The 27823-nt window shown below is 37.8% G+C and overlaps 1 protein-coding gene across 6 annotated transcripts in view; it reads right to left on the reverse strand.

The window, feature by feature from the left end:
* Nucleotides 1-27823, reverse strand: part of MLLT10 (MLLT10 histone lysine methyltransferase DOT1L cofactor) — a 125091-nt gene that overhangs the window by 89254 nt on the left and 8014 nt on the right. For 4 of the 6 annotated variants that reach the window (XM_014882203.2, XM_088160629.1, XM_088160613.1 and 1 more), the window contains exons 3-4: nt 13801-13855; nt 1167-1276 (exon numbers count right to left, since the gene is read on the reverse strand). In XM_014882203.2, the coding sequence (XP_014737689.1) occupies nt 1167-1276; nt 13801-13855 (165 nt within the window). Of the gene's footprint in view, nt 1-1166; nt 1277-13800; nt 13856-26776; nt 26993-27823 lie in introns of those variants that run through there. The other 2 variants (XM_088160626.1, XM_088160643.1) reach the window with 2 other exon arrangements.

The following is a 27823-nucleotide window of genomic DNA, read 5'->3' on the forward strand; positions in this document are numbered from 1 at the left end:
AGTAAATAGTGAGATGGCAATAAAGATGTTCGGGTAATAATGAGAAAGCTTGAGAAAAACCTAGACTTTGATTCCTGGCTTTTCAGCTACACTGGTAAATAAAATGGACAAAATCTATTGACAGCAACTGGAGAAAGTGAAACAGAAAAGGAAAAGACCAAAGAAAGGAAAAAGGCTAGAAAAATGGAGGGGGAGCCCATAAATCAAAGATGGAAACTGGGAAAGGGATGTGGGGAGTGTGAGAATTCACAGAGACAACATGAACAGGGACTGGTCTCCCTGTAGGGAGAACATAACATGTGATGCATGCCTTTTTCTTCTCTTTTTTATAACACAGTCTATTCCTACTTTACTCCAGTGTCCACAAACTACCATAAAATAAAGTAAAAAAAATAGAGATGAAAAGAACAACACATGAAAAATATGTAACATGACTCATCAGAAATTCAGTTTGCATCTGCAGAAGAGAACATATAAAGACCAATGTAGTTAAACAAGGAGAAAGTAACACAAGTGAAATAAGGAAAATGTAACTATCAATAAAGAACACTAACAAGCTACTGGTTTATTGCTCTGCTTTAAGGTTTTTTTTTCTTTAGTCTCACCACACTTTATAAAACATTCCATCTCACTGACAATTATTTAGGAGCAGTTCTCCTGTAAGTAAATAATCCCACAAAAGTGAATGTTGCTTACAAAGGCAAAAGTCTGCAAGCACTTGCCTTAATATATTAGCATACCTTTCTGTCCTAAAATAAATGTTTATAAACATGTATATGTTAATATCAACACTTAAACTAGGACTTTGTGGTAATTAATAGTAACATCTCATATCAGCTGCAACAGTATTTTAACCTATGGAAAATATTTCAGATTCTTTTAAAAATAAACTGCTATTCTAAGATCATGATATTTTTAATTAACAAAACAGTCCCTAATCTGTAAAAGACTAGTAAGACATGGCAGACAACCTTACAACTTAATTTAATAATACAGCTTTCTTAATTCTTCAATTTACCATAAAGACATTGCAGAAAACTTACAGCATTACTGCACACATTTAGGAATTTTATATGAAGTGCATTCTAAGAAGTATAGTTTTATATTATTAAAGCTCACATGTTTTAAAATAAATACATTAGATATAAAAAGACATATAATTATACCTTATTATAACGATCATGAGGAACAGACTGCAACACGATAGGCTCCATTGTAGAAACATTTGCAAACTGCACCTCGGGAATGTACAGAGCACAAACCACATGAGCCCAACCTACAAAAAGTTATAATTGAATTTAATGTTTTCTAGAAGCTTAAAGGACATTTCAGTGTAGTGCAATTATAGTGCAAAGAACCTTTTACAACGCTTTTCTTTTTTCCACAGACATTTTAAACATTTTAACTGTTTAGAATATTAATGACATAAATTACACTTAAGTCATGTTTACATTTCATTTTTGTTATCCAAAGTTTAGATGATCAGAAATACATTTTTAAATGTAGTCAGGGAGAATTTATATGAGTAATACTCCATGAAATTCAAATACTAATGATTTATACAAACAGTAACACACAAACAGAAAAATTATTACTTTTTGATTTCTTGGATTAACACAGTCATTACATAAAAACTACACAAAGTCCTGAAAAAAGGAAGCAGCATCTGACCAAACTGGTATTTTTAAAGCATAGCATCATAGAAGACCTCTGTGTATAATTTTTATTTTAAAAATGTCATTCTGATTTGAATAGACTCCTGCTTCTTTCTGGAGAAAGAAATGGCAACACATACAGACACCCTCACATCCTCTCTATGAAATCTCTTGCTTTTTCATTTATAAAGTTGTGGCCAACTCATTTTTTCATAGGAATACAAATACAAATCCACTCCTATTCTAATTCATTAACTTGGGGTCATCAATAAATGGTTAGTTACTTACCATACTGTGCTTTAACAACATTTTGAGCAAGCCAACATTCTTAATTGTCTTAACATTTAGTCGGATGGAGATGGGGGAAAACACGAAGTCAGAGACAAACCTACTAATTTGAAGCCTTTTTTCAACACAGAGATTCTGAGAGCTGTTGGTTTGTTTCAGTGGAGGACCATATGCTATAACTGTAAATTTAGCAGAAGCTGCTACTTAGCTAACTCAACATATTGCTATACTGACATTAATAATAGAATTATTAAAAGTATTATCACCTCATCTAAAAGTGAATTTGGAGCAGCTAATCACTTGGTGTGAATTCTGTTCTTCTCCAAGAGAAAAACTGAAGTCTCTTGTCACAAGACCCTCAGTATCCTTTAAAAATAATTCTGTTTTTCTCCTACCCAGGCTTACTTGTATGCAAACATTAAGGACATAAAATGTCAGATTTACATAATTAGGTAATCTAGCAGATTATTGGATTAGGCAAGCAAAGTAAACAATCAATGTGCAAACACATGCTATAATAAAAACAACAACAATAATAACCATCATCATCATCATCCCAGAAAAAAAAAATTAAACACAAAACACACTATATACTGTCCCTCTGCAGACCTTTATGAGCTTTTATCTTGGATTTTGTTTTCAACTACTCTACAGAATCTAAAAGTTCTTAATTTCTTCACCAAACTGTACTCTGACTCAAACTGAGCTAAACACTAAGGTGTGCTTGCTCACAGTAGTATTATTGAGACTCTAAAATGGTATTTACAATAAAAAGTGCATATGCAATTCCAGAGACTTTTCTTAAAAAACAAATCTTTTCCAGTTTTTGCCAACGGATCTGGCGTCCCCACTCTCCATTTACTAAATTGGTAGTTACAATTTACTACAGAAAACAAAAAGTGCACACATACACAACAGTTCTAGTCAACATCCACAGTCAACACCACACATATTGTTCTAGTATTTCAACTGCAACTAAAGACAGTATCTCTGCTGCTCCATAATTTTATTCACAAATCTTTAGAATTATTTAGAATTCTAAATATTCACAAATATTTAGAATTATTTAGAATTATTCTAAATTATTAATTTAGAATTATATAGAAAAGGTATGAGCCTAATAAAAGTGTAGGGTAAAAAACCGTATAAATTGCCAACTTGAGCTGCTTTTAAAATCCTTCCAACAGACCATTTTAAAATTATCATTAACAGATAGACAGAAAAAATAAAAACCACAACCTTTTGTGTTCACTTGTCTACTTGAAATATCTTCAGGGAAATAATGTTTATAAGGGCTTTTCTAAGAATTGCAAACTGCTTTAAGCCAGAATCATCTTACTAAAGACAAATAAATGTTAGCATGGTGCTAATGGTGAATATTTATCTTTAAATCTTCTCTTAAAAAATTAACTCAAATAGAAACACCATTCCTCTAATAAAGCTATTAAACCAATAAAAAAGTGACACTGAATTTTTGAAAAAAATGAACCTTCTTCAGTTGGCTACACATAATCAGATGGCAAAAGCTTTTACTTCAGATGTAATTAAGCCTGTACTCCAGTTACACTTACATATAATGGAAAATTATTATGTAAGTATATAAGATATACCAGAGACATTAGGGGGAAAAAAATCACTAAATGAACTGAAATTTAGGTAGGTAAAGAATTTTTATTATAAGGAACCAGTTTCAGGAGTAACTTTGAATAGTACACCACCACAAAAAACCAAACCAAACAAACAAAAAAACAAACACACAACACTTTTTCTAATTACAAAAAGAAAGTACACATCCAAGACAGCTGTGGCCAGTAGCAGGCTTTTAACTTTCATGAGACCAAAACCAGTGTCTATATAATGAAACAAATGAAGCACCAGAGCACTAAAACACTTTTTAAACACGGGTGAATAAGTGCCCATGGAATTGAGGACAAGGGACATTTTCCACTCGTTTCCATCTGATACCTTCAGATCCCAGATCATCTGGCCTTGCTGGAAAATCACAATAATATAAAATCACAGTAATGACCAACAATAATTTAACCAGAGGGATGGTTGCAGCACCTTTATGTTACCAGTCTCAAATGCCTACACCCAAAATAAGCCTAACTCCAGCACCAGCTTCCACTTGGATTCAAGACCCCTGTATACAATTTCTTAAATATCCTGTTCTCCAAAGTTTAACTGGTGAAGAAATACAGAATTGTTAGACAGCAATGCCCAGCTGACCAGGAAGTGTCAAGGAGAGTTCCCTTTAGGAGGAGTAAGGAAGATACTTTTTCAGAACAAATGTGGTCAAGAACCAGTTGTCTAAAGGTGCTGTGCAATCTCCACTTTCTGACAATTCAAGGTCTGTAGGTGCCTCCACAAAACTTTTATAGTTAAGGGAGGTCAAGAAGATTCCATTTTGCAATGTAAGCAAGACACCAGACAGCAGGAGGAAAACAGGAAAAAAGCAAACAAGAACCATCTTCCAAAGCATCAAGAGACTAGCCACTATTGCTACAAAGCATAAGCACGGGAGTAAGGATACCTACAGCCAAAGTGAGATAGGTCTCCTCTGTCTCGCTGATGAGAGAATGAGCTACTAACCTACCAACAGTTTTACTTTTCATGTTTTGTCCAACTGACAGCGTTCCTGACTATTTAACACAGTGCAAAAACACCTTCTGATCCTCTGCTGACATAGTCAGGCTGAGCACAGAGCTCAGAGTCCCAGAAGAATAAAGGACCTATTGCCACATTCAAAGTTGAATGCTTCTGTCTACTGTTTCCTACTGGATGATAAGTGCCTTCTTTGTCTGCAAGGACAACGAAACCTTTTAAAGACAGCCTTCCAAACTGTACATAGAAGCCCATATGAGAAGCAAGCATTTAAAAGAATGTGTGGTATTTAAGGCTACCTTAAAAGACGTATTTTCCCATTTACTCCATCTAAGCCATAAAATTTGCACTACAGACTTCCTATTAAATTCACTTACTACATTATTCTGGAGCAACTAAAATTTCATCAGCAGCTATACACCTTCGCCCTCCTTCTCAGCCAGGAATAAAAAGCCATCTCTAAATCCAGTCTTTTCAAGCTATACCAATGTTTGAGTGTGAAAAATACTTTTGTGCAGCAATGCACATATTACCAAATAAAAACTTGCAACAGCACTGTTCTACACATTCAAAAACATTCAAAACATTCTCCCTAGTTTCTGTTGCAACTGAAATTCTTTTATGAGCTCTCCTCTTCATTCAAACACCACACAGAAAAAATAGCAAGATATTCCTACTTTTTCTTAACTGTTCTCTAACTTTAGCCAGGAACTCATGCCATTTTTGAGACTGCTTTTGTTCCAAATGAGTTCATCAAACCCATCTCTATAACCATATCATTTACTCTCTAAGTCAATGATAAGCTCCCATTCACTTTAGTTGTGTATAGTTTGAATCCAGACAAATGGCCACAGACGTATTACTTGCTTTTTAAACTTTACTTATGAAACTCGCAGTAATTGCTAACAAACTCTTACTAACCCCACTGAATTCCTTATATCCAATTTACTTTTGGTTTCATCTCACTTTCAGAACAACTTTAACTGGAAGAGAGGGCAGGACACATGTTTTTGCAAATAGGGATACTGGCAGCTTGCAAAATGTTCTTAAAAATTTCCCTTATACTCAGATTTTTTTTATTTTATTTATTTTTCAATCTTTGAGATGGTAGCCTTTTGACATATGTGCCTTCTCAATAATAGTATTTTTACCAGATGATATTGCTTGCCTTGCTTACTTTAAAATGAACTTAATTTCTTTTTTTTAAACTAGAAAGCCTGAGAAACACATCAAATTAGCCATCAAGTTTGCTTGTTTCTGTGAACACTTATTAGAATTGTTTTCTCTGAAACTGCTGAAGAAAACCCCTCAGGCTACAACGGGCTGACAGATTCACTGCCTCTTTTACTTCAAAAAACCCCAATATTCTACAACAATTAGTGCCTCCATCCAGAAATTGTAAAACATCATTTTTAATTTTTACTTACTGGTGATAGACAAAGTTAAAAATATTTAATTCAACTGCACTTTCAGGTTCAGTAAGTAACTTTGGGAAACGCTGCTTACCTTTAAAAAAAAAAACAACTGTGTTTTCTAAAAAAACATCACACAAAGATAACTAAGACATTTTCCTTTGGAAAGATCTTAGAAAATAAATTCTACCAACTTTAAAACAACACGAGAAACTACACATAAAGGAACTCTAAGATGTATTTTGGTAACAATAATGAAACCAATTTTTTCCAATATCAAAAATTGGAAATTCATGCTGAGAAATCTTCAAAGTTTAAATACACCATGAGACTTGTAGCATTTCACTTAAATGAATTTTTATTTTGATTTATCTCGTAGAAAGACACATCATTGAGTTTTGCCAATTTTTACGTTTCATTCTAGTTCACAAAATGTTTAATTACCACCATAGAATCTATCCAAATGTTACCAATCTTTCACTAAGATTTTTATTTCTGGTGCCTTACTGATTTTTAACTCAGTGCAAACCTAGCAGTACATACTTAGCAGGTATAATTTTAACGTACATTGTTCACTAACGTTCAGAGTAATAAAGCTCAGACTTCAAACTCTAGCTGAAAATAGTTGATCTGCTGTCCCAATGTGACAGAGAAAAGTAATTCCTAGCAATTTCACCATCAGCAAACACAAGACTCTTGCCAACAAAGAGCTCTATAATTAGAAGCAAACTCTACTGAAGTAAATTAAGAAAGAAAATCAAGGAAGGTAAATAATACACAGTATGTTACCCATCTAACTAAATTTTTGCCTTTACTTTACTGCTTAATTGCCCAAAATTTGATTCACAAGTGCCTTCTCCATAAATAAACTCACAGTACTTTTAAACTGCCTTCCAGTGCAAATTTTCAAGCCTTGTTTTTTATAGTCTTTGACTTCATAATAAAATAGCAGCAACAAACATATAATCCCATCCCACCATCCACAACAAGGGAAGCCCATGTCTTGCTGATGAACTAAGAGGCACAGAGCAGGGACTCCACTATAAGCCACAGTCAGTGCTGAAGCTGTGCAGCAAAGCCCTGGCACACTGTACAGACCAGAATCATGAAGCCACACTGAGCTCCAGCCACAGCACCAGCCTGGTAGCACAAGAGTTCTGGGATATTATCACCGTCCCCTAACCATGCATCAATGTCAGAGCAACATTTGTTTATGAATTCTAAATTCCTAGAGTACATTGTATTTTATTAAAGAAGTCTTACTTTATTTCTAACTACAGTTCACTCCCAAACCAAGAGAATGTATTTATTATTCTAGTGTGGAAAAATCTTTCTTTATTGAAATGGTAGTTTCATATGAGGGTTGCTTCAAGCCGTTAATTAAGGATACACCTCAATCCATTTCAGCAGTAGACTGTAAGAGAAAAGCAGGATCTCACCTTACTCTTTGCTTTTAACTGTACATTCTTGCCCTCTCCTTGCATATGAGTTTGTTATGTAGCAGGGCAAATAATTTCTTTTTCATCTCATTAGTAAATTTGCGGGAAACTTAGTAGTTTGCCTTTGAGTAGGATCCGTCAATGGCTTGAAGCAATCCACACTGAGGCCACATGATTACCATACACAAAACCATCAGTGCAGAAACACCCAGCCAGGGGAAAACCACAGTCCCCTCCTTTCAGCAGAGGTCAACAGCTGTCCTAGATTACATGAAATTGCACCCTCCATTTCCACAACTATCAGATCTGCTGACTGACCCAAAGGCTGAGCTCTATCCAACCCTGCTGGATTCACCTTTCAAACATGTACTTAAGACCATTACTGTTACTCTTTGCCAAAGGGAAAGATTAAGTACTATTTTAAACCTTTAGTTAAGTGTCTCTTCATTAAGACATTCCATATACTTTTAACCCTGAGCTTCCTTTCCTGCAAAAACAAGAAAACTTACAGGTAAGAAATCTGTCAGCTGAAGTTACTGTCTATTCCTTTCTCTATTAAATAAAGATTTAGAGTTTGCTATGAATAATACAGCATTATTCACATTATATTTTTTGATCCACTCTTTGAAGAGTGGTAAAAAGAAGGTGCCACACTAACCACTAGACCTCTCACTGTTGTGGTTGGTAGTCAACCTCGTCATTGATATACAATGGACAATTTGTTAAAAAGGTAAAATAAATACTATTTGTCTATGAAGAAAAAGGCTTCATCCTACAAAGTTCTACTACTGAATTTCACTAAATACTCAATTTAGAAAAATCTCTTCGTCAAGTAAAGAATTGATTAATTTTGAATCGTCATTCTGCAACAAAACAAATAATTGGTTTTTGAAACAGTTACAGATGACATTCCATTGGTCCACTGAGTAAGCTAATAGCTTTAATTATTTTATCTGGCATGCTATGGAATTACTGAGTTTCTTCCACCTCTCTCAAGAAATTCTTTCATACAACAAAGGGAAGAAATGTATAAATAAGCACCCAAAACTCTAAAAAAATATTTCTACATATACACTGTGATTAGCCGTAATGTAAATCATAAACATACAATATTTTATATGACAACACATGCTTTTATATTACTGCAGTATTTTAAATTTATTATATTTTTTTCCGTTCCCAGTAAAAAAAAGAACACACACATTGCTGTAAAATCTGCTCCAAAAGGCCAGAACATTTGTAGGTAAGCACTTGCAAAATGCATAGTCTCAGTGTGTACATATAACATTATACCATCCACATTCTTAGACATTAACACCAAGAAAACTCATCAGAACAGTAAACCAGACAGTGAGACTCTAATAATAACAACAGCAACAGGAAAACCTAGCATATAATGTTTTTATAGACTTGGGAGATCCTGCCACTAACCCAGGGGGTGGGAAGAGGGTCTGGACCATGACATAAAACCACCACATTGTTAGCTGGCCTTTCCCCAAGCAGCTGCATGAAAGAAGTCTTGGTGAAAAGTCACACAAAGAATGCTGTTACACAGCATTCCTGATCATCATCCACTGGAATCAGATTTCAAAGTAACAACTTGCATAGCAAAATTAAACCTTTTAAGCTTACAGAATTTTTTTTTTGTAGATTACTGCAAGAAAAGATTACTGCAAGAAAACTATTTGAATGTAAGATTCGCTGTATTAAATATAAGTGAACAATTTGCTTAAAAAACAGAATGCATACTCAGTATTACGAGAAGATAAAAGAACTGAGATTCAAAAAGCTATAATCAGTCCAAATGGTCATGATTTTATTTCCTCCTCACTGAGTGTCAGAAATCCAAAGGAAATTACTGCAACAGTTAAGGAAATATTACTGAAAGGCCCAAAACTGTCAAATGCTAACAGTTTTCAAGTATCTTCAAACTAACGCTCGCTTGCTACTTCCCTATTTTTCAAAAAAATGTGTTTATATTTTCTCCAGCTACTAATCCACTTGCCAATCCATCAAGCTAAAATTAATCTTTCAGTAGCCTTCTTACACACAACACAGAAAATCAATAAGCAACTCATATACATATCAGGTTTTCTCATTTTAAAAAACTTCATATTCAGTCATGTTTAAAACCACAATGGTTCCCCTACAAGAACATGAATACCAAATTTGTCAAGGAAATATGTAAACGAATATATTCAGAGAGAAAAGTTCTTTTTTCAATTCAATCTTAGTTTTCTACTTTTAATATCAATAAGAAAAATAATTTTATTTTTAAAAATAATAAAATAGGTAATAGCCTAACGAAATTTTTTAATTCCAGTCTCTGAACACTGAAGAAGTTCTAATGATTATGTAAAAACTAAGTCCACATGCAGGAAACATTATTTTTTGTTCACAAAACTTAACCATAGGCCTAAGACAGTCATAATTAAAACTTATTCAAACCTAATGTCTAAAATTTATTACAAATAACCTGCTCGTAACTGTGTAATGTCCTATTACTCTTAGAAATTAATTAAATCAAATGTGTAGGTAAATACAGTCAACTCTTAACAATTCTTAGGACAGAGACCTGTTGAGAGATAAGGCACACCACAGACACTAGTCCAGACTCCACCTGGCTAAATGCAAGAATATTGTTTCCAAGACCTGTGCACGTGCAGGAGCAGAACAGCCACTTTCACACAGTGCAGACACTGAACAAGCACAGGCAAATGGACCTCAGCTGCTCCTGCTCAAGGCCAGTCCAGGTCTCTGACAATGGACAGCACAGGAGGGACACTGAAGCAGACTAGGACATATTCCACAGAAATCCAGACAGAATTCTCTCTTTGGGCTCACTTCAGGTTCTATTACAGCACCAGTAGCTACCATCACCAAACCAAGAACAGGCAGGCATTGGTGTACTCTGCAGTGTACCCAAGAAGGTTACAGGAAGAGGAAAAGTGAGCACAGAATAACTGAAATAACTGACCTTTGCCATCCCAGTCTGCAAATGCCAAGTGGCATCAAATAAAACTATGAGGTAACAGGTTCAAAAGAAGCCCATGGACACACCGTACTGATCAACTGCAAAATGCCTTGCCATGTGACACTACGGATACTAAACTTCATACAGAAAGGAACACTTCAATAGTGTGATGGACTCATCTTCTATTAAACAAAAATACCATGTCCGGAGCAAGAAGTCCCAAAGCATAAATGCTTATAGGCTGGGAAACTATTCTGAGAAGGCACACAAGACCCTTCAAGAATCTAGCTCATAATGATAAAGAGAGCTGCTAAAGACAGCAGGACAAATGTTGTTTGGCCTCCATTATATATTCCTCTTACTATCTCAGGCTGTCATTTTTAAGTTCTCTGTAAAATCCATGACAGTATAGCTCCAATAATGCTGTATTTAAGGAATCACTGAAAATTGTAATTCTGTATTTGCCATAGATGACACTAGAGGACCCACATTAACCTGATAAGCACAACTAAGGCAGAATCAAACAGACTCCAAACAGAAACATAGAACCTAAAAAAGCAAATCTAAAGAAATGGTGATCTCCAAAAGGTCAGATAAGCAGCAACAGGCCTATAAAAGGAGGGGGAGGAGGAAGAATGCACACAGAGGAACCTTGCACTATGTTGGGGGGTGGGAGGAAGGGACAAAAAACTCCCAAAATACCAACACAACTACACCATATGCTACCATAATATACAGTCAATTAATTATACTTATAGTCAGTTAATAATACTTATGAACAACACAAGTTTGATTCCCAAACTACTGTCATACACATAGTGCCCCAGAGTTCTTAAAGGCAAGATAACACCATGACAGAAGAGCTCTAAGATTAGGCTGCCTTCAGTTACAGTTGTGAAACTAACTTAGCACAGCTAATGTACGGGCTGCTGCTAAAAGAAAACTCCTGACCATTCCTTCTATCAGCATTAGCACGGGCAACTGGGTCAGGAAAGTCTTCACTTAGCTGAAAAGGAATGCAGGGGCAGAAAAAAAGAAAAGTTTTAAAAGCTAGTGCCACTACAAAGGACAAGGAAACAATGTATAGCAAGGACCCTCACTGCAGTAACAGCATCTTACTGCAGGTTAAGTAAAGCACTGAGCACTATAGTAAAAGCTCAGTAGCCCGTTAATCTTCCAAACATAAAAGAAAATACAGTACCTTCAATGCCAAAACAGTCCTTCACCATATTATAAAACAAATATCCAGAAGACTGTTAAAAAAAAAATACAGGAGGAGCAGGCCATGTACGGACTAAGCTATCTGCATACTCAAAACAAAAAGCATACTGTTTTTTTCAGGCTAAAAAATGAAGTTATTTGTTGCCAGAAGGCAGAAAGATGAAAAACCTTATACCACTGACTTAAAATCAGCAATTTCTTCTCTTGTTTGAAAAGCTAAGACCATTTAAGTATTTCTAGACTTCGAGAAAGACTGCAAAATTGCAAGTTTATAAAGCTAGATCCTTACAAGGTTTTACCAGTAATGTTTGTTTCCAAGTTTCTTCTCAAATACCTGCATCTTTTTATGATTCCCTTGGCAACAAAAGGTGTAACAGAATTAAAAAAAATTAAGCATTAACCTACTGAAAATGCCATTTTCAACTGGCAAGCCCCTACTGATTTTCAACAGTATTTCTTTAAGTCTAAAAATCTGCTGGCACAATCTTTTTTTAGGCAACTCTTTGAAAGGAAAGCCTCAGGTAAGAATGCAGATTTCTGAAATGCATCACAAGTCAAAGTATTTTCCAAGGTGCACATCCTTCTGTAAAGCTATTATTTAGAGTACATTTGGTCCACCAAGTAGAATTTGCTGTTTTCAACACCACAGACAAGATCTGCTACAGAGGCTGGATATTTTCAGAAGAAAATATAAATTCTTAAGCCTCTCAGCTATGAAATTTTCAGTGTGAAGCTTTCACTGATGAAAACACTTGGGCATTAAAATTATAGTGCAGTGGTATATCTTTGCTATTTAAACTTAAAGCATTTCAATCTTCTATAGTAATTCGCTTTCAGACAAGAATTTATAATTCCAATTAATAGAGCCATAAGAGAAATAACTAAGAGGAAGCTCACATCTTTCATGCACACTAACAAACAAGTTCTCAAGACTTCATGCAAAGAAAAAGTTTCAGGGCCATCACAGACAATAGCAAAGCATTCCCAAATACTAATTTAAGTAAAAAACACAGAAAACACTTCAGCTACTTCATACTTCAAAAATTTTACTGTATATTTCAAGATGTTTGAGGCTTTCTATTACTACTTCCTAAAAAGAACGTGTCTAGCTGCCATTTCTAAAGAAATTAATTCAACACTGCATGTATCAACATGCGAAGAATAATAAAGAAGATTAACAAGACTTAAGCATCTGGCACTAAGTTCAATGATGTGTTTGAGTCAGTTGAAAGCATAGATATAGATATGAACATAACAGTCAAAAGTACATAAGGGAAAGGGTAGAACAGCACGAACATGAGCAGGCCCTGTGTTCCTGCAAATGAACTGCAACAGAAATAGCAAAGCTGCATCAACACTAAGCTAAGATTTAATTAGTCAGAATATTACGTACACAGCATAGAATCTGCAGAATACAATTTACATATACTGTCCAAGTGAATTCCAGAATATAGATCATATTTTCTCCTCTCACAAGAGAAAGGGCTCAGTATCAAAGTGACCAGGCTATTTACAGATAGATGATGGATAGGAATGTAGAAGTATCTACTAAAGAGAGAAGGTAGCATTCCAAAAGTGATTGAAAAGTTAATTGAAATTTTTCACTCATATCACCCAGCTACTAATATAAACATAATCAAGACAGGATATTCAGTGGGGACTTTCTCTAGCAGTTCTACTCAGCAGGAGCAGAACTGATGATAACCTGAACAGTGAAATTAGAAAGATGCAAGGGAGAGGCAATCACTACTGCAACTTTCCAGCTCTAACTTCTTTGTTACAGAACCTATTAGTAAATCAGGCATGAAAGAGTCAACCTTTGAAAATGCACTGGTGCATTCAGTCTAGGCTATAGACATAAAAATTCCACTTTCCTCCATGAATGGTGCACTTTCAACAGCTTTCTATAAATGCTCAGGCTCCAACTAAATACACATAAAATTCATCCATTTTACCCATTACATCTTATGTTAAAATGCAGTTTTTCTATTGTAACTTTTTTCCTAAAAACGAAATTAAGAATGATAGATGTCCTCAAAATAAATTGAACCTAAAGTGGACAAATAAGGATTACTGTAAAATAGTTATCTCTTTCCAAAGCAGTCAGTGTTTTCTTTTATGTTTAGGATCCCTATAATTTTATTTCCACAGATTTATTTCCCTCATACAAAATAAAAGAGTTCACAAAAAGCAAGAATAAAACTTACCCCCATTATCTGTTCTCTTTAAAGCACCATCCTTATGAGGGCATAATTCACATCTCTAGGAAAAAAAGCAAAAATAAAATAAAAAAATGGAATGATCATAGAAGCATTGAAAAAGAAACCATACACATTAAAACTGTTATCTGATATTAAGGAAGCAACCATTCTTTAAAAGTGAATGGGTGTGTTTTCACTTAACCTTTACTTGAATGTTAATGTTAGTTTGTGAAAAATAAAGCTTTCTCCTCCAGATCTTGGAACTATGACACATATTAAATCTACTCTCCAAGATTTTCTTCCTGGATTCCACACTGTGGAATTCTGGAGACAAGCCTCCAAAAACTATAGCATAGGGTAGACTTTAGTGCCAAGAAGCTTGGACACAGCCCAAAAACTCCCTACTGTATTTCCTTCTCCTAGCCTCTCTGTATTGACCAAGATGGTCAGTCACAAAGAAGTGTTGCAGTTATGATCAGCACAGGTGCACATAACTGAGAGACGAAAACCAACCTCACTTTCTGTCTCAGAAAAAGGAAGTCAGAAGTTACCAACTTCAGTAAAACCACATGTCTGGAAATAAGCAGTCTCATCACAGAATGACAGAATAAACTGAGTTGCAAGGGACCCACAAGGTTCATCAAAGCCCAGCTCTTAACCCTGCACACCACCACCCCACCAGTTATCCCAATGTGCCCCAGAGTATTGTCCAAACGCTTGTGGAACTCTGTCAGCACTCTTGGTGCTGTGACCACTTCCCTGGGAAGCTTGTTAATTGTGCAACCACCTCCTGGGTAAAACACATTTATCTAATATCCAACCTAAATCTCCCCAGACAGAACCTCGGACCTTTCCCTTGGGCCTTGTCACTGTCATCACAGAGAAGAGATCAGTACCTGACCCTCCTCTTCCTCTCATGAGGAAACTGTAGACTCCAATGATGTCTTCCCTTAGTCTCCTCCAAGGTGAACACAACCCAAGAGACCTCAGCTGTTCCTCACACAGTTTCCCCTTAATGTCTTTCACCATCCTCATGGCCTTCCTTTGGACACTCTTAACAGTTTAATGTCTTTTTTCATATTGTAGCACCCAGAACAGCACTAGAGGTGAGGCTGCCCCAGATCAGGACAATCCCCTCCCTTGCCTGGCTGGTGATGCTGTGCCTGATGCCCCCCAGGACAGGGTTGCCCCTCCTGGCTGCCAGGGCATTGCTGGCTCATGTCCAACTTGCCATGGACCAGCACCCCCAGGTCCCTTTCTGTGGCCCTGCTCTCCAGCCTCTCATTCCCAGTCTGTTGGTACATCCAGGTGTGCCCCAGGCCAGGTGCAGAATCCAGCACTTTCCCTTCTTGAGCTTCATGTGGTTGGTGATTGCCCAACCCTCTGACTTGTTGAGGGGTCTCTGCAGGGCCTTTCTGCCTTCGAGGGAGTGAACAGCTCCTGCCAGTTTTGTATCATCTGCAAACTTGATGAGTGTCCCTTCCAGTCCTGGGTCCAAGTCATCTATGATGTAATCTTCTTCCAACATACACCAGGATCACAACAGAACAGTTTTTCTGCTATCACTGCCTCCCATCAAGTTCCTAATAGCATGTTTATCTCTAAGTATCCTAGAGCATGTGAACCAATTCCAAATCAGAGATGACAGAAATTACCAGATTTGACACACATTGCACTTCAAGTACTCCACATTGCAAGCACAGGAACACCACTATACAGGATCCTATACCTAGGAATCACCGTATTCCAACCTTTATATATTCCCACATTAGGGACAACTCAAAGCATACAAACCTAATAATCTTCTTAAGCAAATCAAGATAATCAGATGCAAACTTAACACATATCCTTCAAACAGAGTGGGACACCTGCTCTTTTTACTGTTCCTTGAAAAGTGCTATTCTCCTTTACCAGCTAACTGACAAGACAGCAGATAAAGGAGCCTATGATGCTAGAAGTGCCTCAGAAACAGATTGGGTAAACTTATTTAAGGAACTAGAAATTCCATTCCTGAAATTCATATGGCTAAAGTATATCTCAAGGACTATCTTAACGTGTAAGAAATTTGTAAGACTATCTTTCTTAACCTGTAAAAAAATTTATATTAGCAGCAAAGATGTTTTCATGGAAGGTAAAACAGAAAAAAACCTTTTTTTTCTCAGTGTACTGGTATAGAGAGCCGCACATAGAAAGAAGAATCTTTAGGATTGTAGTCTTTTCTCCTTTGCTTCACTCATCTCTCTCTCACTAAAATGATCAGCAATTTATTGAAAGTCAGCATTAAGTCCATGGTGAAATCCGGATATAAAAGTGATCTTAATCATTTTGCAGGTTGCCTGCAGACTTGGATCATTGCACTTTTTCTTTTTTTTAGTCAAGACACTGAAATGAACTGATTAGCTCATTTTAAACAAAATTCTACGTATGCAGTATATTTGTGAGCTGTATCTTAACACTTCAGCTCTCCAAATATTAAATACTAAAGTGCTGAGAGACACACAGTAGCAGCAGTTTCATTTCAGTGAGTTTCTCATACACTGAACCAGATTCCTTAAAAAAGAAGGTGATGGTCACAGTGCAATAAAGTTTGCTCCTACCCCAAAGCTGCAAGCTGTCAGCTCAGAGCCAATGGAGAAGCTGCTAACAGCTTCTACCTTGCCCCACCTCTGCAAGCCTATGGAAGGCTGACATACATTTTCACTAGTGGCAAAACCAGTTTAGGAGGTTCTCTTCTTCCCTTCACCTCCCCCTTACTTTCCCTCCACCACTCGCTCAGCTACTGACACAAGTATCTGTAGGACTGCCACTTAGAACAGATAAATGAAACAGAATGAAATAAACTTTTTAACATTTTTAATTCAGCAATGATGCAACTTAAGTACAATCCCACAAACAGTTTCACCAGCAAAACAGAAAGCAGGGAGCCATAGCACTGCAGCACCAGTAATTAAAGAATCAGCAAGCTTCTTGTGCAAACTTTACCACAAAATAAACCAAAATGATCACAGGACACTAAGATGCAATGACTTGAGTCAGTCCTTTATGCAGAAGAGTTAAGCATGCTCCATTCAGTTTCATCAGCTTCACCTGATTTATTTAATCCTCTGCAGTCCTGGCTGCAACTGGTCAGAGAAGATGCAAGACAGAAAACAAATGGAGGAGGAAGCTTTGACAGTGGAAGAAAACTTGAGTGCAGAATTGCACTCATCTTGCAGGGCGCTGACAATTGGTAACTCTGCTGAGATATTTCCAGAGAGATAATAACAGAGCACTTCTGGCGCCACGAAATCTGGCTACAATCTGCAATAAAGTAGCACCCCAGTAAATGAACAGAGCACACAGCCAGCCAGAGCCCTTCTACTCCCTTTCTCTGCATTAGGAGCCCAACTCTTTCCCAGCCTCCACGCTCCCAGATTGTGTCACCCATTTCTGCTTGCCAAGTTTCAATACACGCCACGTAGTAAAACCAGGAGCTTTGCCAGGTAGGAACAGTGAATCTCATTCCTGGAGACAAGTAGCTAGCAGAGAATTTTTTTCTTTAAACTAACTCTTTATTGGATGGAATAGTATTTTGATCTTTTTATCATGTATATTGACGATGCAACACAGTACATGGAATAACCTGATGATCCATACAGATAGTCTCTAATATTTGAGCACATGGACCATGACAGGGCTCTTTTCTCCAGTTGTGTGTTGTAAGCCTTATCTCTGCCAAAGGATTTCTGAAACAGATTTATTGTCTGAGCATTCAGAAACACTGTGGGGAGCTTCTAAACCAGCTGTGCAGGGCAGACAAAGTAGGTAGCAGGGGCAGATACAACACCTACAAGATACCACAGCACAAACAGGGCAATCTGCTATGACTGATCAACAATTCAGATAAACATCATCAGGCTAAGGAGTGCAAATATGAACACTACAGAGGCTGATCGTGACCCTAGAGAATAACCCCATTCTTTGGTGTGCTAAAGGGCACTAGTCCAATATAGCAGGTGCAGCAGCAGACGTGGTGCTATAGGTACATGCAGCTGAATTAGATCTGAAGAGAGTGAAGAGACAAATAATGGCTGAAGGAATACAATGAAGTCGTAGAAAATGACATCATCCTTTTCCTTCCTGTCCTTATGGAGTGTAAGGACATTTCACTTTTGCAGCTCTTTGGTGGAAGAGACTAAGTTCATGGATCTAGCTTCTGTCCATGCAGAATTGGGGCGAATTCTCAACAGGAATGGCTTTGGACTACGAGGTCTCCTGTAGAGGACTAAAGCGAAACCAATCTCAAAGCTGTGAAGCTGGAAGAGTCTGACAGCGTGACTGTCACAACTCACTTCTGAGCTACATAAACAGGAACTTAATTAAGTAAACTAAGACTGATCCTATACCTTTAGCACTCAGGCAAATTGAGATTGCCTGAGTCTGATGAAAAACCTATTGCCTCTTGAGGAGTCCAGTCTTTAAAACATCACCCAGCAGAGACCTAAAATCAAAAGCATGAGATATCCATGTAGAAAAAAAAAATTTATCCCCTTAACATTATTTAAAAAGTAAAAGCAACCAAGAAGAAATAAAGAACTGAAATAATAACATAAAAGAACAGAGGTGTCCACTCAAGATACCCATCAGAAAAAAGCTTCAAGAATGGAAGACCAAAGTAAAACAAGGAGCTAAACAATTCCAGCTTCCCATACGGAATCAGTTACAATCCAACTTGGCTACACTGCATTGTGGTATAAAGTGTTCTTCCTCTATTCTAGATAAATATACCTTTCCATTTTAACCAGGACTAAGAGCTACCTTATGCAGCATTAGGTAACAAAATATGTATTATACAAATATAATTTTCCAAGTCTTTTTGGTAAATCTAGCTCTACCAATTTTTCAACTGGAAAGGCATAGAAAAATTGATTCAATCCAAGAGACTACCTTATTCAGGCTGAAATGAAGGGAAAGAGCAAAAGGTACATGGTAAAATAGGGAAGATTAAGAGAGACAGGGACAAGACTATACAAGCAGGAGAGAAGAAGAAAAATAGTAATAGGAATATAACATTGTTTTTCCCTCAGGGTTCTGAAAATTTGGAGCACATTCATAAAGCATCATCTGCAGACATCCATTATATGCTGTCTCTTGTTATAAGAAAACAAAGGTCAAAGAATTCTTGTGAAAGTAATTTACTGAATTGTCGCCCAAGCTAGGCCATTGGAACCATTCACCTGAATAATGACTGTCAACCAAGTAAAATCCTGCAGGACTGAATTCCCAGCATTGCAATGAGGCAATAAAATGTTTCTTTCAATGTGACCTGTTAACCTAAATAACACAAGATCTACGGCAGATCAAACAGACCACAGTTCCTTAAAGTTAGCCAAGACATCAGGCTGCAGTTCCAGCTGACTTGACTACAGGCTCACTTTAAGGTAGCATAATTGCACTGTGCAGCCAGAAGAAGATCACTGACCATCCCCTGCTGTGTCCTTTCTACTGTCTTCCTTACTCTGGGAAAAGAATTCAACTGACTATATGGAATTCCTAACCAGTAACCTAAAAATTTTTTTTTTTTTTAGTCAGATTACTTCTTTGAGTCACCTTTCCATAAGGCTACATGAATAACGTCAGATAACAAATATAACAGGAAAACAGACAGGTGGTCAGGAAAAGATATAAAATCACCTTATTTGGGAGGTCACATTATCTACACTGACTAAAAATCAGAGTGGAAGTCCAACCAAAGGCCTTACTTCAAATAATAGAGAAGGAAAGAAGGAAAGAAGGAAAGAAGGAAAGAAGGAAAGAAGGAAAGAAGGAAAGAAGGAAAGAAGGAAAGAAGGAAAGAAGGAAAGAAGGAAAGAAGGAAAGAAGGAAAGAAGGAAAGAAGGAAAGAAGGAAAGAAGGAAAGAAGGAAAGAAGGAAAGAAGGAAAGAAGGAAAGAAGGAAAGAAGGAAAGAAGGAAAGAAGGAAAGAAGGAAAGAAGGAAAGAAGGAAAGAAGGAAAGAAGGAAAGAAGGAAAGAAGGAAAGAAATACACCGTACACTTGAAACAGACTAATTTTATGTTGGTAGCAATACAGTGAGATATCTTGCTCAATTTTGTTTTGATATTTCCCTGACATCCATGTATTTCACGATTTTCAACAGGCATCAGCCATACATGCAAGATGTTGCATTTGGAAGCTAAATTTGCTGTCAAGGTGCATATACCCAGCATGACACACTTCCACAACAGTTTTTATTCTCCAAAGTACATTTTGATCACAGAATTACTGTTTCATACTGTTTGACAATAGGAGAAAAAAAACAAAACCCCAAGCTCCAACACTATTTAACTGAAACAACTCTATGATATGATCTGTGAAGCTACAAATAACAAAAATAGTGCGTTGCATACAATCAGCATAACAGTTCTCAAAAGCCAACACTCAACCTCTTTCAATTTTTTCATCAACAGGAGTCAAAAGTTATCAGACAAAACATTTTATCCCGCTGCTCCTGTAAATCATTAAACAAACAGAAGAATGGTTAAATTCACTTGTTGCAATTTTAGTTCACATTTTAGTAAAAACATGAGCTGGAAGACAGAAGCAGAGAACAGAATGGAGTCCCCATAATCCAGGAGGAAAACTGTCAGTGACCTGCCCTGCCATTTAGACAGCCACAAGTCTATGGAGCTGGATGGGATTCATCCAGGTAATGAAGGAGCTGTCACAAGAGCTTGCCAGCTCACTTTCAACCATATACCAATAGCCCTGGCTAACCAGGGAGGTCCCAGCTGACAGGAGATTAGCAACTGAGACACCTCATCCACAAGAAGGGCTGAAAGGAAGATCCAGGGAATTGCAGGACTATCATACTGACCTCAGTGCTGGAGTGGTCATGAAGCAGATCACCTTGAGTCCCATCATAGGGCATATCCTGAACAACCAGTGAAATCAGGCCAAGCCAGCATGGGCAGGTCCTGCTTGACTGATCTGATCTCCTTTTCTATTATAAGATGACACACTTAGTGGATGAGTGAAAGGCTCTGGATGTGCCCACCTGGACTTTAAGAAAGCTTTGGACACCATTTCCCACAGCATCTCCTGCTCATGGCTTGGCCATGGCTGCTCTGTTGGATGCACAGAGAATTGTTGGCATGGCCGGGCCCAGAGGGTGCTGCTGAATGGAATTACATCCAGTGCTGCTCCCCAGGGCTCAGTGCTGGGACCAGTTCTGTTTAATATCTTTATCCATGATCCATGTGAGGGGATGGGGGACACCCTCAGGGAGTTTGCAGACACACTGAGCAGGGTGGGAGTGTTCATCTGCTGGAGGGCAGGAAGGCTCTGCAGGGCCATCTGGACAGGCTGCATTGATGGCGACAGGCCAGAGGTCTGAGCTTCAACAAGGCCAAGTGCTTGTGCCTGCTCTGCCCTTGGGTCACAACAACCCCTGCAGTGCTACAGGCTGGGGCAGAGTGCCTGGGAAGATCCAAGTTGGAAAAGGTCCTGGGGATGCTGGTCAACAGCAGCTGAACATGAGCCAGTGAGTGCCCAGGTGGCCAAGAGGCCAATGGCATCCTGGCCTGGATCAGCAACAGCGTGGCCAGCAGGAGCAGGGCAGTGACCATCCCCCTGTACTCAGCCCTGCTGAGGCCACACCTCAAATCCTGGGTTCAGTTCTGGGCCCCTCAATTCAGGAAGGGCACTGGGGTGCTGGACAATGTCCAGGGAAGGGCAATGGAGCTGAGGAAGGGTCTGGAGCACAAGCCTGATGAGGAGCAGCTGAGGGAGCTGGGGGTGTTTAGCCTGAAGGAGGCTCAGGGAATAGCTTATCTACAACTCCACATCTCTGTACTTTCTGAAAAAGGGTGTGTCAGTCTCTTTTCCAAGTAAAAAGAGGAAATTACCTCAAGTTTCACCAGAGGAGATTTAGATTGGATATTGGGAAAAAATTCTTCATTGAAAGGGTGATCAGGCTGATCAGAACAGGCTGCCCATGGAAGCGGCAAAATCATCATCCCTGAAGTTCTCAAAAGGCACGTGAGAGACACAATTTAGTGGTGAATAAGGTGGTGCTGAGTTAACAGCTGGATTCGATGATCATAGTTTTTTTCCAACCTTAACCATTAGATGATTCCATGAATCCTTTAAATTCTTACTTCTAAAATTAACCTAGGAGGAAAGATTGCCAAGCCTTTTATTGCTTTACTTCTGAGTTTGCTTTCAAATACATGTAGTTTACAGCACACCATGCTACTGGGTATTTCTGTGCATATCAAGATGCACTAACTCAACACCATTTTCCCAAAGCACGTGGACAGATTTACAAAGGTAGGCAAAGCAGCTGATCAGAGGGTTAGTTTCTAACTGATGGCTTTCCAACTAGAGCCCCTGCTCTTAGCAGCCCTAACTCCCATTTATCAGTAGCTGCAGAAGCCTGAAGCACAACTGTGTCCAGATACTCATATCCCAAGTTCTGTGGTACAGCTTCACTTGCCTTCACCAGTATTCTGTAACATTTTGTCTCGCCCTTGGGTTTCACCAGAAAAAAAGACACCTATAATATTCTTTATTATATCTAAGATGATTTTTCCCAATCCTACAGACTTCAAATTTGCTAGGTAGCCTTAAATACTACTACTTCAAATAATACCTTAATAATAACCTAATAATATCTTAATATAGATTTAAAAACTGGTTTAGAAGGGTAAAGATCTTGATATAGGTAGTTATTTTAGTTAAAGCAAAACAATGCTGGCAGACACATGCCTATTGCTGTCAAAAATGTAAATATTCTGAGAAGAAAAGACTATTTAGAAAACTGCTGTGAACACAAAGTTTATTAAAAATCACATCTAGAGTTTCAGTTATGCCAAAGCTCTACATACATCACCCAACCTATACATAGCTATTTGAAGTTTATTCACTTCTTTCAGTGAAAAATTATCTTCTAAGCTCAAAATGTCCTTGTTATTTATTTTCCTTCTCCCCTAAAGGATCTGAAATTAGTATTTCATTTTCTCCAGGGGAAAGAATTCTGTATTTTCTATTTTTTTTAATACCTTCCATATTCCTCTTACTCTAGTGTGTTTTCCTCAATAGGAAAAAAATAAAAGTAAAAATACAACACATGTATATTGGAATGAAAACACTGAAGTCAGGAAAAATTCTCCCTCCCCCCCTAATACACCTGAAAAAAAATTGGGGTAGTTTTAGTGATTAATTTGTTTTAGGTTCAGAAAAATATGGTACTGAACAACCAATGTAAACACAGCTCTGCCTAAAGAGACACCATATTCTAAAGACACTTCAATGAAAGTGTGCTAATTAAAATTAAGAACCACAGACAGCTAGACTATAGTTAATAGAAAACCTAACTCAAATTCAGCTAATCAGAAGCTATCTATAGAAAAAAAGTATCTTAGAGCCTACAAGGGAACAGTTTTTGCAAGACTAGACAACAAAAAGAAAAACCCACAGACAATTTGCAGAGTAAGGCAAACCAGTACACTGCTGCCAAGACATTTTTATCTGGAAATTTAAATCTTCGCATAAATTCTATCAACAGATGTGAAGTTATAGGCAGTTAGCACAAGAACAGACCCAGCAACAGGATATGCACCAGACTGACCATATCTACATGTGCTGGCAACCCCCAGCCCTCAGAATACAGTGACATCTCATCTTTCTATTCCCTGCTTCAAGCCATCTTCAATGAAGCAAGATCACTACCAACAATGGACAAAGACTAACCAGGGAAGATCTCAGCCCTTGAAGCCTCCAGAAAGTCCAGTAAAACTCATAAGCGTTCCCAACAGCTGCTGAAAATTACTGAACATCTACTTACACCAAATTTAGGCTATCTATTCATACCAAATGTTTTTACTCTGATATTTTACTGATAATATTTTTCGTGGTTTTCTTTTAAAACTAATTAGGTACTATGAAAATTCCCATTAGAGTTTCTTTCCACTTTAACATCCATGTTTTATAATACTTGCCAGAGTCAAAAGTTCCATTTTCCTCAGCTCCAAACAGCAGAAAGGATGAACTGCTTTAGGAACATGTTGCCCACCCAAAGAAGAGACTTCTATCCACAAAACCAAATCCACACTTTCATATTTATCAAGTTTCTACAGTAGAGTGGTATAACAATATACCTGATCCATGTTCTTCACCTATGGTATCTTCAGACTTTATAAACTCTATATAAACCTTAGAAACTCACAAAATACCCACCTACACTATTTTGATCTAAATGATAGCTTACAACCATGCCAGGATTTGAAGCCAAGTCAGCAAGGAGCTAACTACACAATTTTTCAACTATCCAAAAAAAGGCAAATTAAAGTTGCAATGTTTCGCTATGATTCACACCAGGCTCCAGTGTTCACAAACCGCAACGAAGAACCAACAGGAATCAAAGTATCTTCTGCCACATATAAGAATCCCCAACTGGCTGACATCACTAATAGAGCAAACGAATGTATGCTGTCAGTACTTCTCTTCCAAAGTGCTATGTTCTACAACTTGACAAGTTAAGAAATTAAGTCATCTTCATCTTAAAATAACCATTTCTCGATGCTGACAAATTTGCCAAATCTCTGCCCCATCTCTATTCAGTCATCTGTCCCAGGAGAAGGAAAGAACTTTTTTTTAAAGCAGACAGTTGACACGTAAAAGAAAAACAGACTCACTACCTGAAGCATTTTGGGGTTTATACCTGGATAAATTAAAAAGACTTGACCTAGTTCTTTTTATCAAGGCATCAGATAAAAATATATGCAGATTCAGTTAGCTCTGTCAAAAACATCTACTATAGATAATAAATTTGTAGACTATGACAAGAAGATTAGAGGCACTCAACATGCAAATCAGCATTCTTCCAAGACCATCCATTCAGTAAGTACTACAGGTGACATTTAGTCATACTTTCACTCAGTGTCTGTACGGTAACTGGAAGTGAGATAATGTAGAGTACAATGTAACAGTGCTGACACACAAGGTGTATCATGATCTGGCTACTGCAACTTTGGAAGCCCAAAACCATAAATCTCCTACCATATACTTAAGACTAGTAAACCCTGCTATATGTTGCAAGAATCCAAATTATAAACATACATAAAGTTTAAGATTCACACACTGATCTTCAATATAAAGCATGAGAAGAGTATGAGAAATGCCTATCACATTTGGCTGCATTTCCAACTAAATACCAACAACTTTTTTTATCAGCCTGAAAGTATGTGACTGACCCAATTCAATCTACATGAAGAAAATACAGTATGCAATGGTTAATTTCTATGTTCTTCTGCAACATACCATAGCTTTACCCTAAAAATTCCAAGCTATAAAATGTTAGCATTAATTCTAAGCAAGGCTTCTCACAATTTGAAGAACTCCTTGTTGACTTTAGAGACTTCTTCTGCCAATGAATACAATGAAACAAACAGTCATAAAACATTTCCACATAAGGATTATGCAATTCCTGTAAGGGAAAATATTTTGTTCTAGCCTCACTTTGGTTAGTAATTTTGCCAAAGAAACTTTCAACTATTTACTAAAGTACCTGTTATATTGAAATCTATGTTTAAAAGTTTTTGATCAAGTAGTACTTGAGTCATGTAACACTGTTTTAAAGACTGAATACTGTATGTAACCATAATTTGTATAATGTAATTATAAACTACTGCACAAATTACATGTACATTTCAGTAAACTGTAGCTAATCAAAACTTAAAAGCAGCAGACCTTTACTGCAGGAAAGTGCTTCAGATAAGTTTATGAACTCATTTGTGTGTTTACAAACCAAGTAACAAGTACACATACAAGCAGGGAAAAATGTAGCACAAAAAAAAAGGAAGGAAAAAAGCATGAAGGAAGCACAATCAGAAACAGCTTACTCCCACTTTGATACGTCAGGGAAGCACACAGCAACTACACTGCACTTCTTGTACTCCTAACCTTGAAGGCCAGACACTGATGCTAAACAATCCTGTCATTTTCTGAGTTGCAGTACAATAAGATTTCAGGTCTGTATTCACTACATACACCAACAAAATGTGCACAGGAAAAATATTTTCTCATACTTATGAAATGCAAAGCAAACAACACTCACCCATCTTTGTAATGGACAAGAAACACACATCACTCAATCAACATCATTTCAAAATAACATTTTTCACCTTCACCACAAACAGAACAACACAAAGTCTCCACAATCATTTCACTTTTCTCTCTAATTCTGTTCAGTTCAAGTTTTGGCTGCTACCTCCCCAATTACTTTCCTTATCCTGACTTCCTTATGCCCCACCTGTGGCACCAAGACACACCATGGTGAGTTGAACCTGGCTGGATACTAGGTGCCCACCAACGCTCTCTGTCACTCCCTTCCTCAGCTGGACAGGGGACAGAAACTGACAGGAAGGCTCCTAGGTCAACAAAAAGGCAGGGAGAGATCACTCACTAGTTACCAGCACGGGTAAAGCAAATTCAGTTTGGGGAAAAATTAATTTATTACCAAGCAAGTCAGAGTAGGATAATGAGAAAATAAAAACTGGATCTTAAAATACCTTCTCCCCACCCCTCAATTTTTCCCAGGCTCAACTTTACTCCCCATTTCCACTACCTCCTCTCATCCAATAGCACAGGGGAATGGGGGCTGTGGCAAGTTCATTACAGGCTGTTTCCTCTTCCTTCTCAGGGGTAGAAATCCTCACAGTTTTCCCCTGCTCCAGCATGGGGTCTCTCCCACAGGAGACAGTCCTGTACCAACTTCTCCAACCTAAGTCTTTCTCATGGGCTCCAGGTCTTCACAAACTACTCCAGCATACCCCCCCCTCTCGTTGGGAGTAGTCCCATAGGAAGACTGCTCCACTACAAAATCTCCATAGTCCCCAAGTCCTGCCAGCAAACTTGCTCCAGCATGGGCCTCTCTCTCTCTGCCAGGAGCCTGCTCCAGCACGGGCTTCCCACGGGGTCACAGCCTTCTTCAGGCACATCTACCTGTTCCAGCACGGGGTCCTCCACAGGCTGCAGGTGGGCTTCTGCTCCCTGGTTGGCCTCCATGGACTGCAGGGGGACAGCCTGCCTTCCCACAGTCTTCATCACCAGCTGCAAGGGAATCTCCACTCCAGCAGCTGGAGCACCTCCTCCCCCTCCTTCTTCACCGACCTTGATGTCTGCAGAGTTGTTTCTCTCACACATTCTCACTCCTCTCTCCAGCTGCAGTTTCTGTACAGCAGGGTTTTTTATCTGCTCTTAAATATGTTATCTCAGGGGCAGTGCCACAGTTGTTGATTGGCTCAGCATTGGCCAGCAGCAGGTCTATCTTGAAGTCAGGCTGGCATTGGCTCTGGCAGACACAGAGGATGTTTCTGGCAGCTCCTCAGGGAAATCTTTCCTCTTGCCCCTTTATTAACAAAACCTTGTCACACAAACCCAATACAATATGTTCCCTCTAAGTATCTTTAGGCAGACTTTTTAACTCAAGATATCCAGCTACAAACTAATATTCAATGCCTTCTAGACCACACAGTCATTCATAAATAACAGACAAATAACAAAAGCACAAAGATCAATTTTTCTATAGTGCTCTCAAAACTAAAGCAATTCTTCTAGTAATGTTTGTTACAATATTCTTCAACTAGCTGTAGTAATATTCTTACATGAAGTGTCTTTTAAGGAAAAATATGGATACACATATGAACATGGATACACAATGAATGCTAAAGAAATTCATTTCAACATTTTTTTAAGAATTATTTCTAGGGATATCTTCAAAGAGACTTCACAGTATATTAGTCCTTATTGATGGAAAGTATTCAAATTGAAGAAAAAAAAACCAGCAAGTTTCTTCTTCTAAAATAAAAGTTTACCTGTATTGTGACCATATTTATCAACATTCATTCTAGTTTACAGAGACAGGTTTTAGTAAGTACAGATCCCACTCCCCTGCAGGCAGCCTTTTGAGCCAGAGGTGTCAGAGCTCTGCCCACAAATGTGTCTGCATATCAAAAGGCTGCATTCCTAGCTCCTCCTTCTTTGCCTCTT

Source organism: Sturnus vulgaris, chromosome 1, assembly GCF_052056855.1.
Source record: "Sturnus vulgaris isolate bStuVul1 chromosome 1, bStuVul1.hap1, whole genome shotgun sequence".
NCBI classification, from domain to species: domain Eukaryota; kingdom Metazoa; phylum Chordata; class Aves; order Passeriformes; family Sturnidae; genus Sturnus; species Sturnus vulgaris.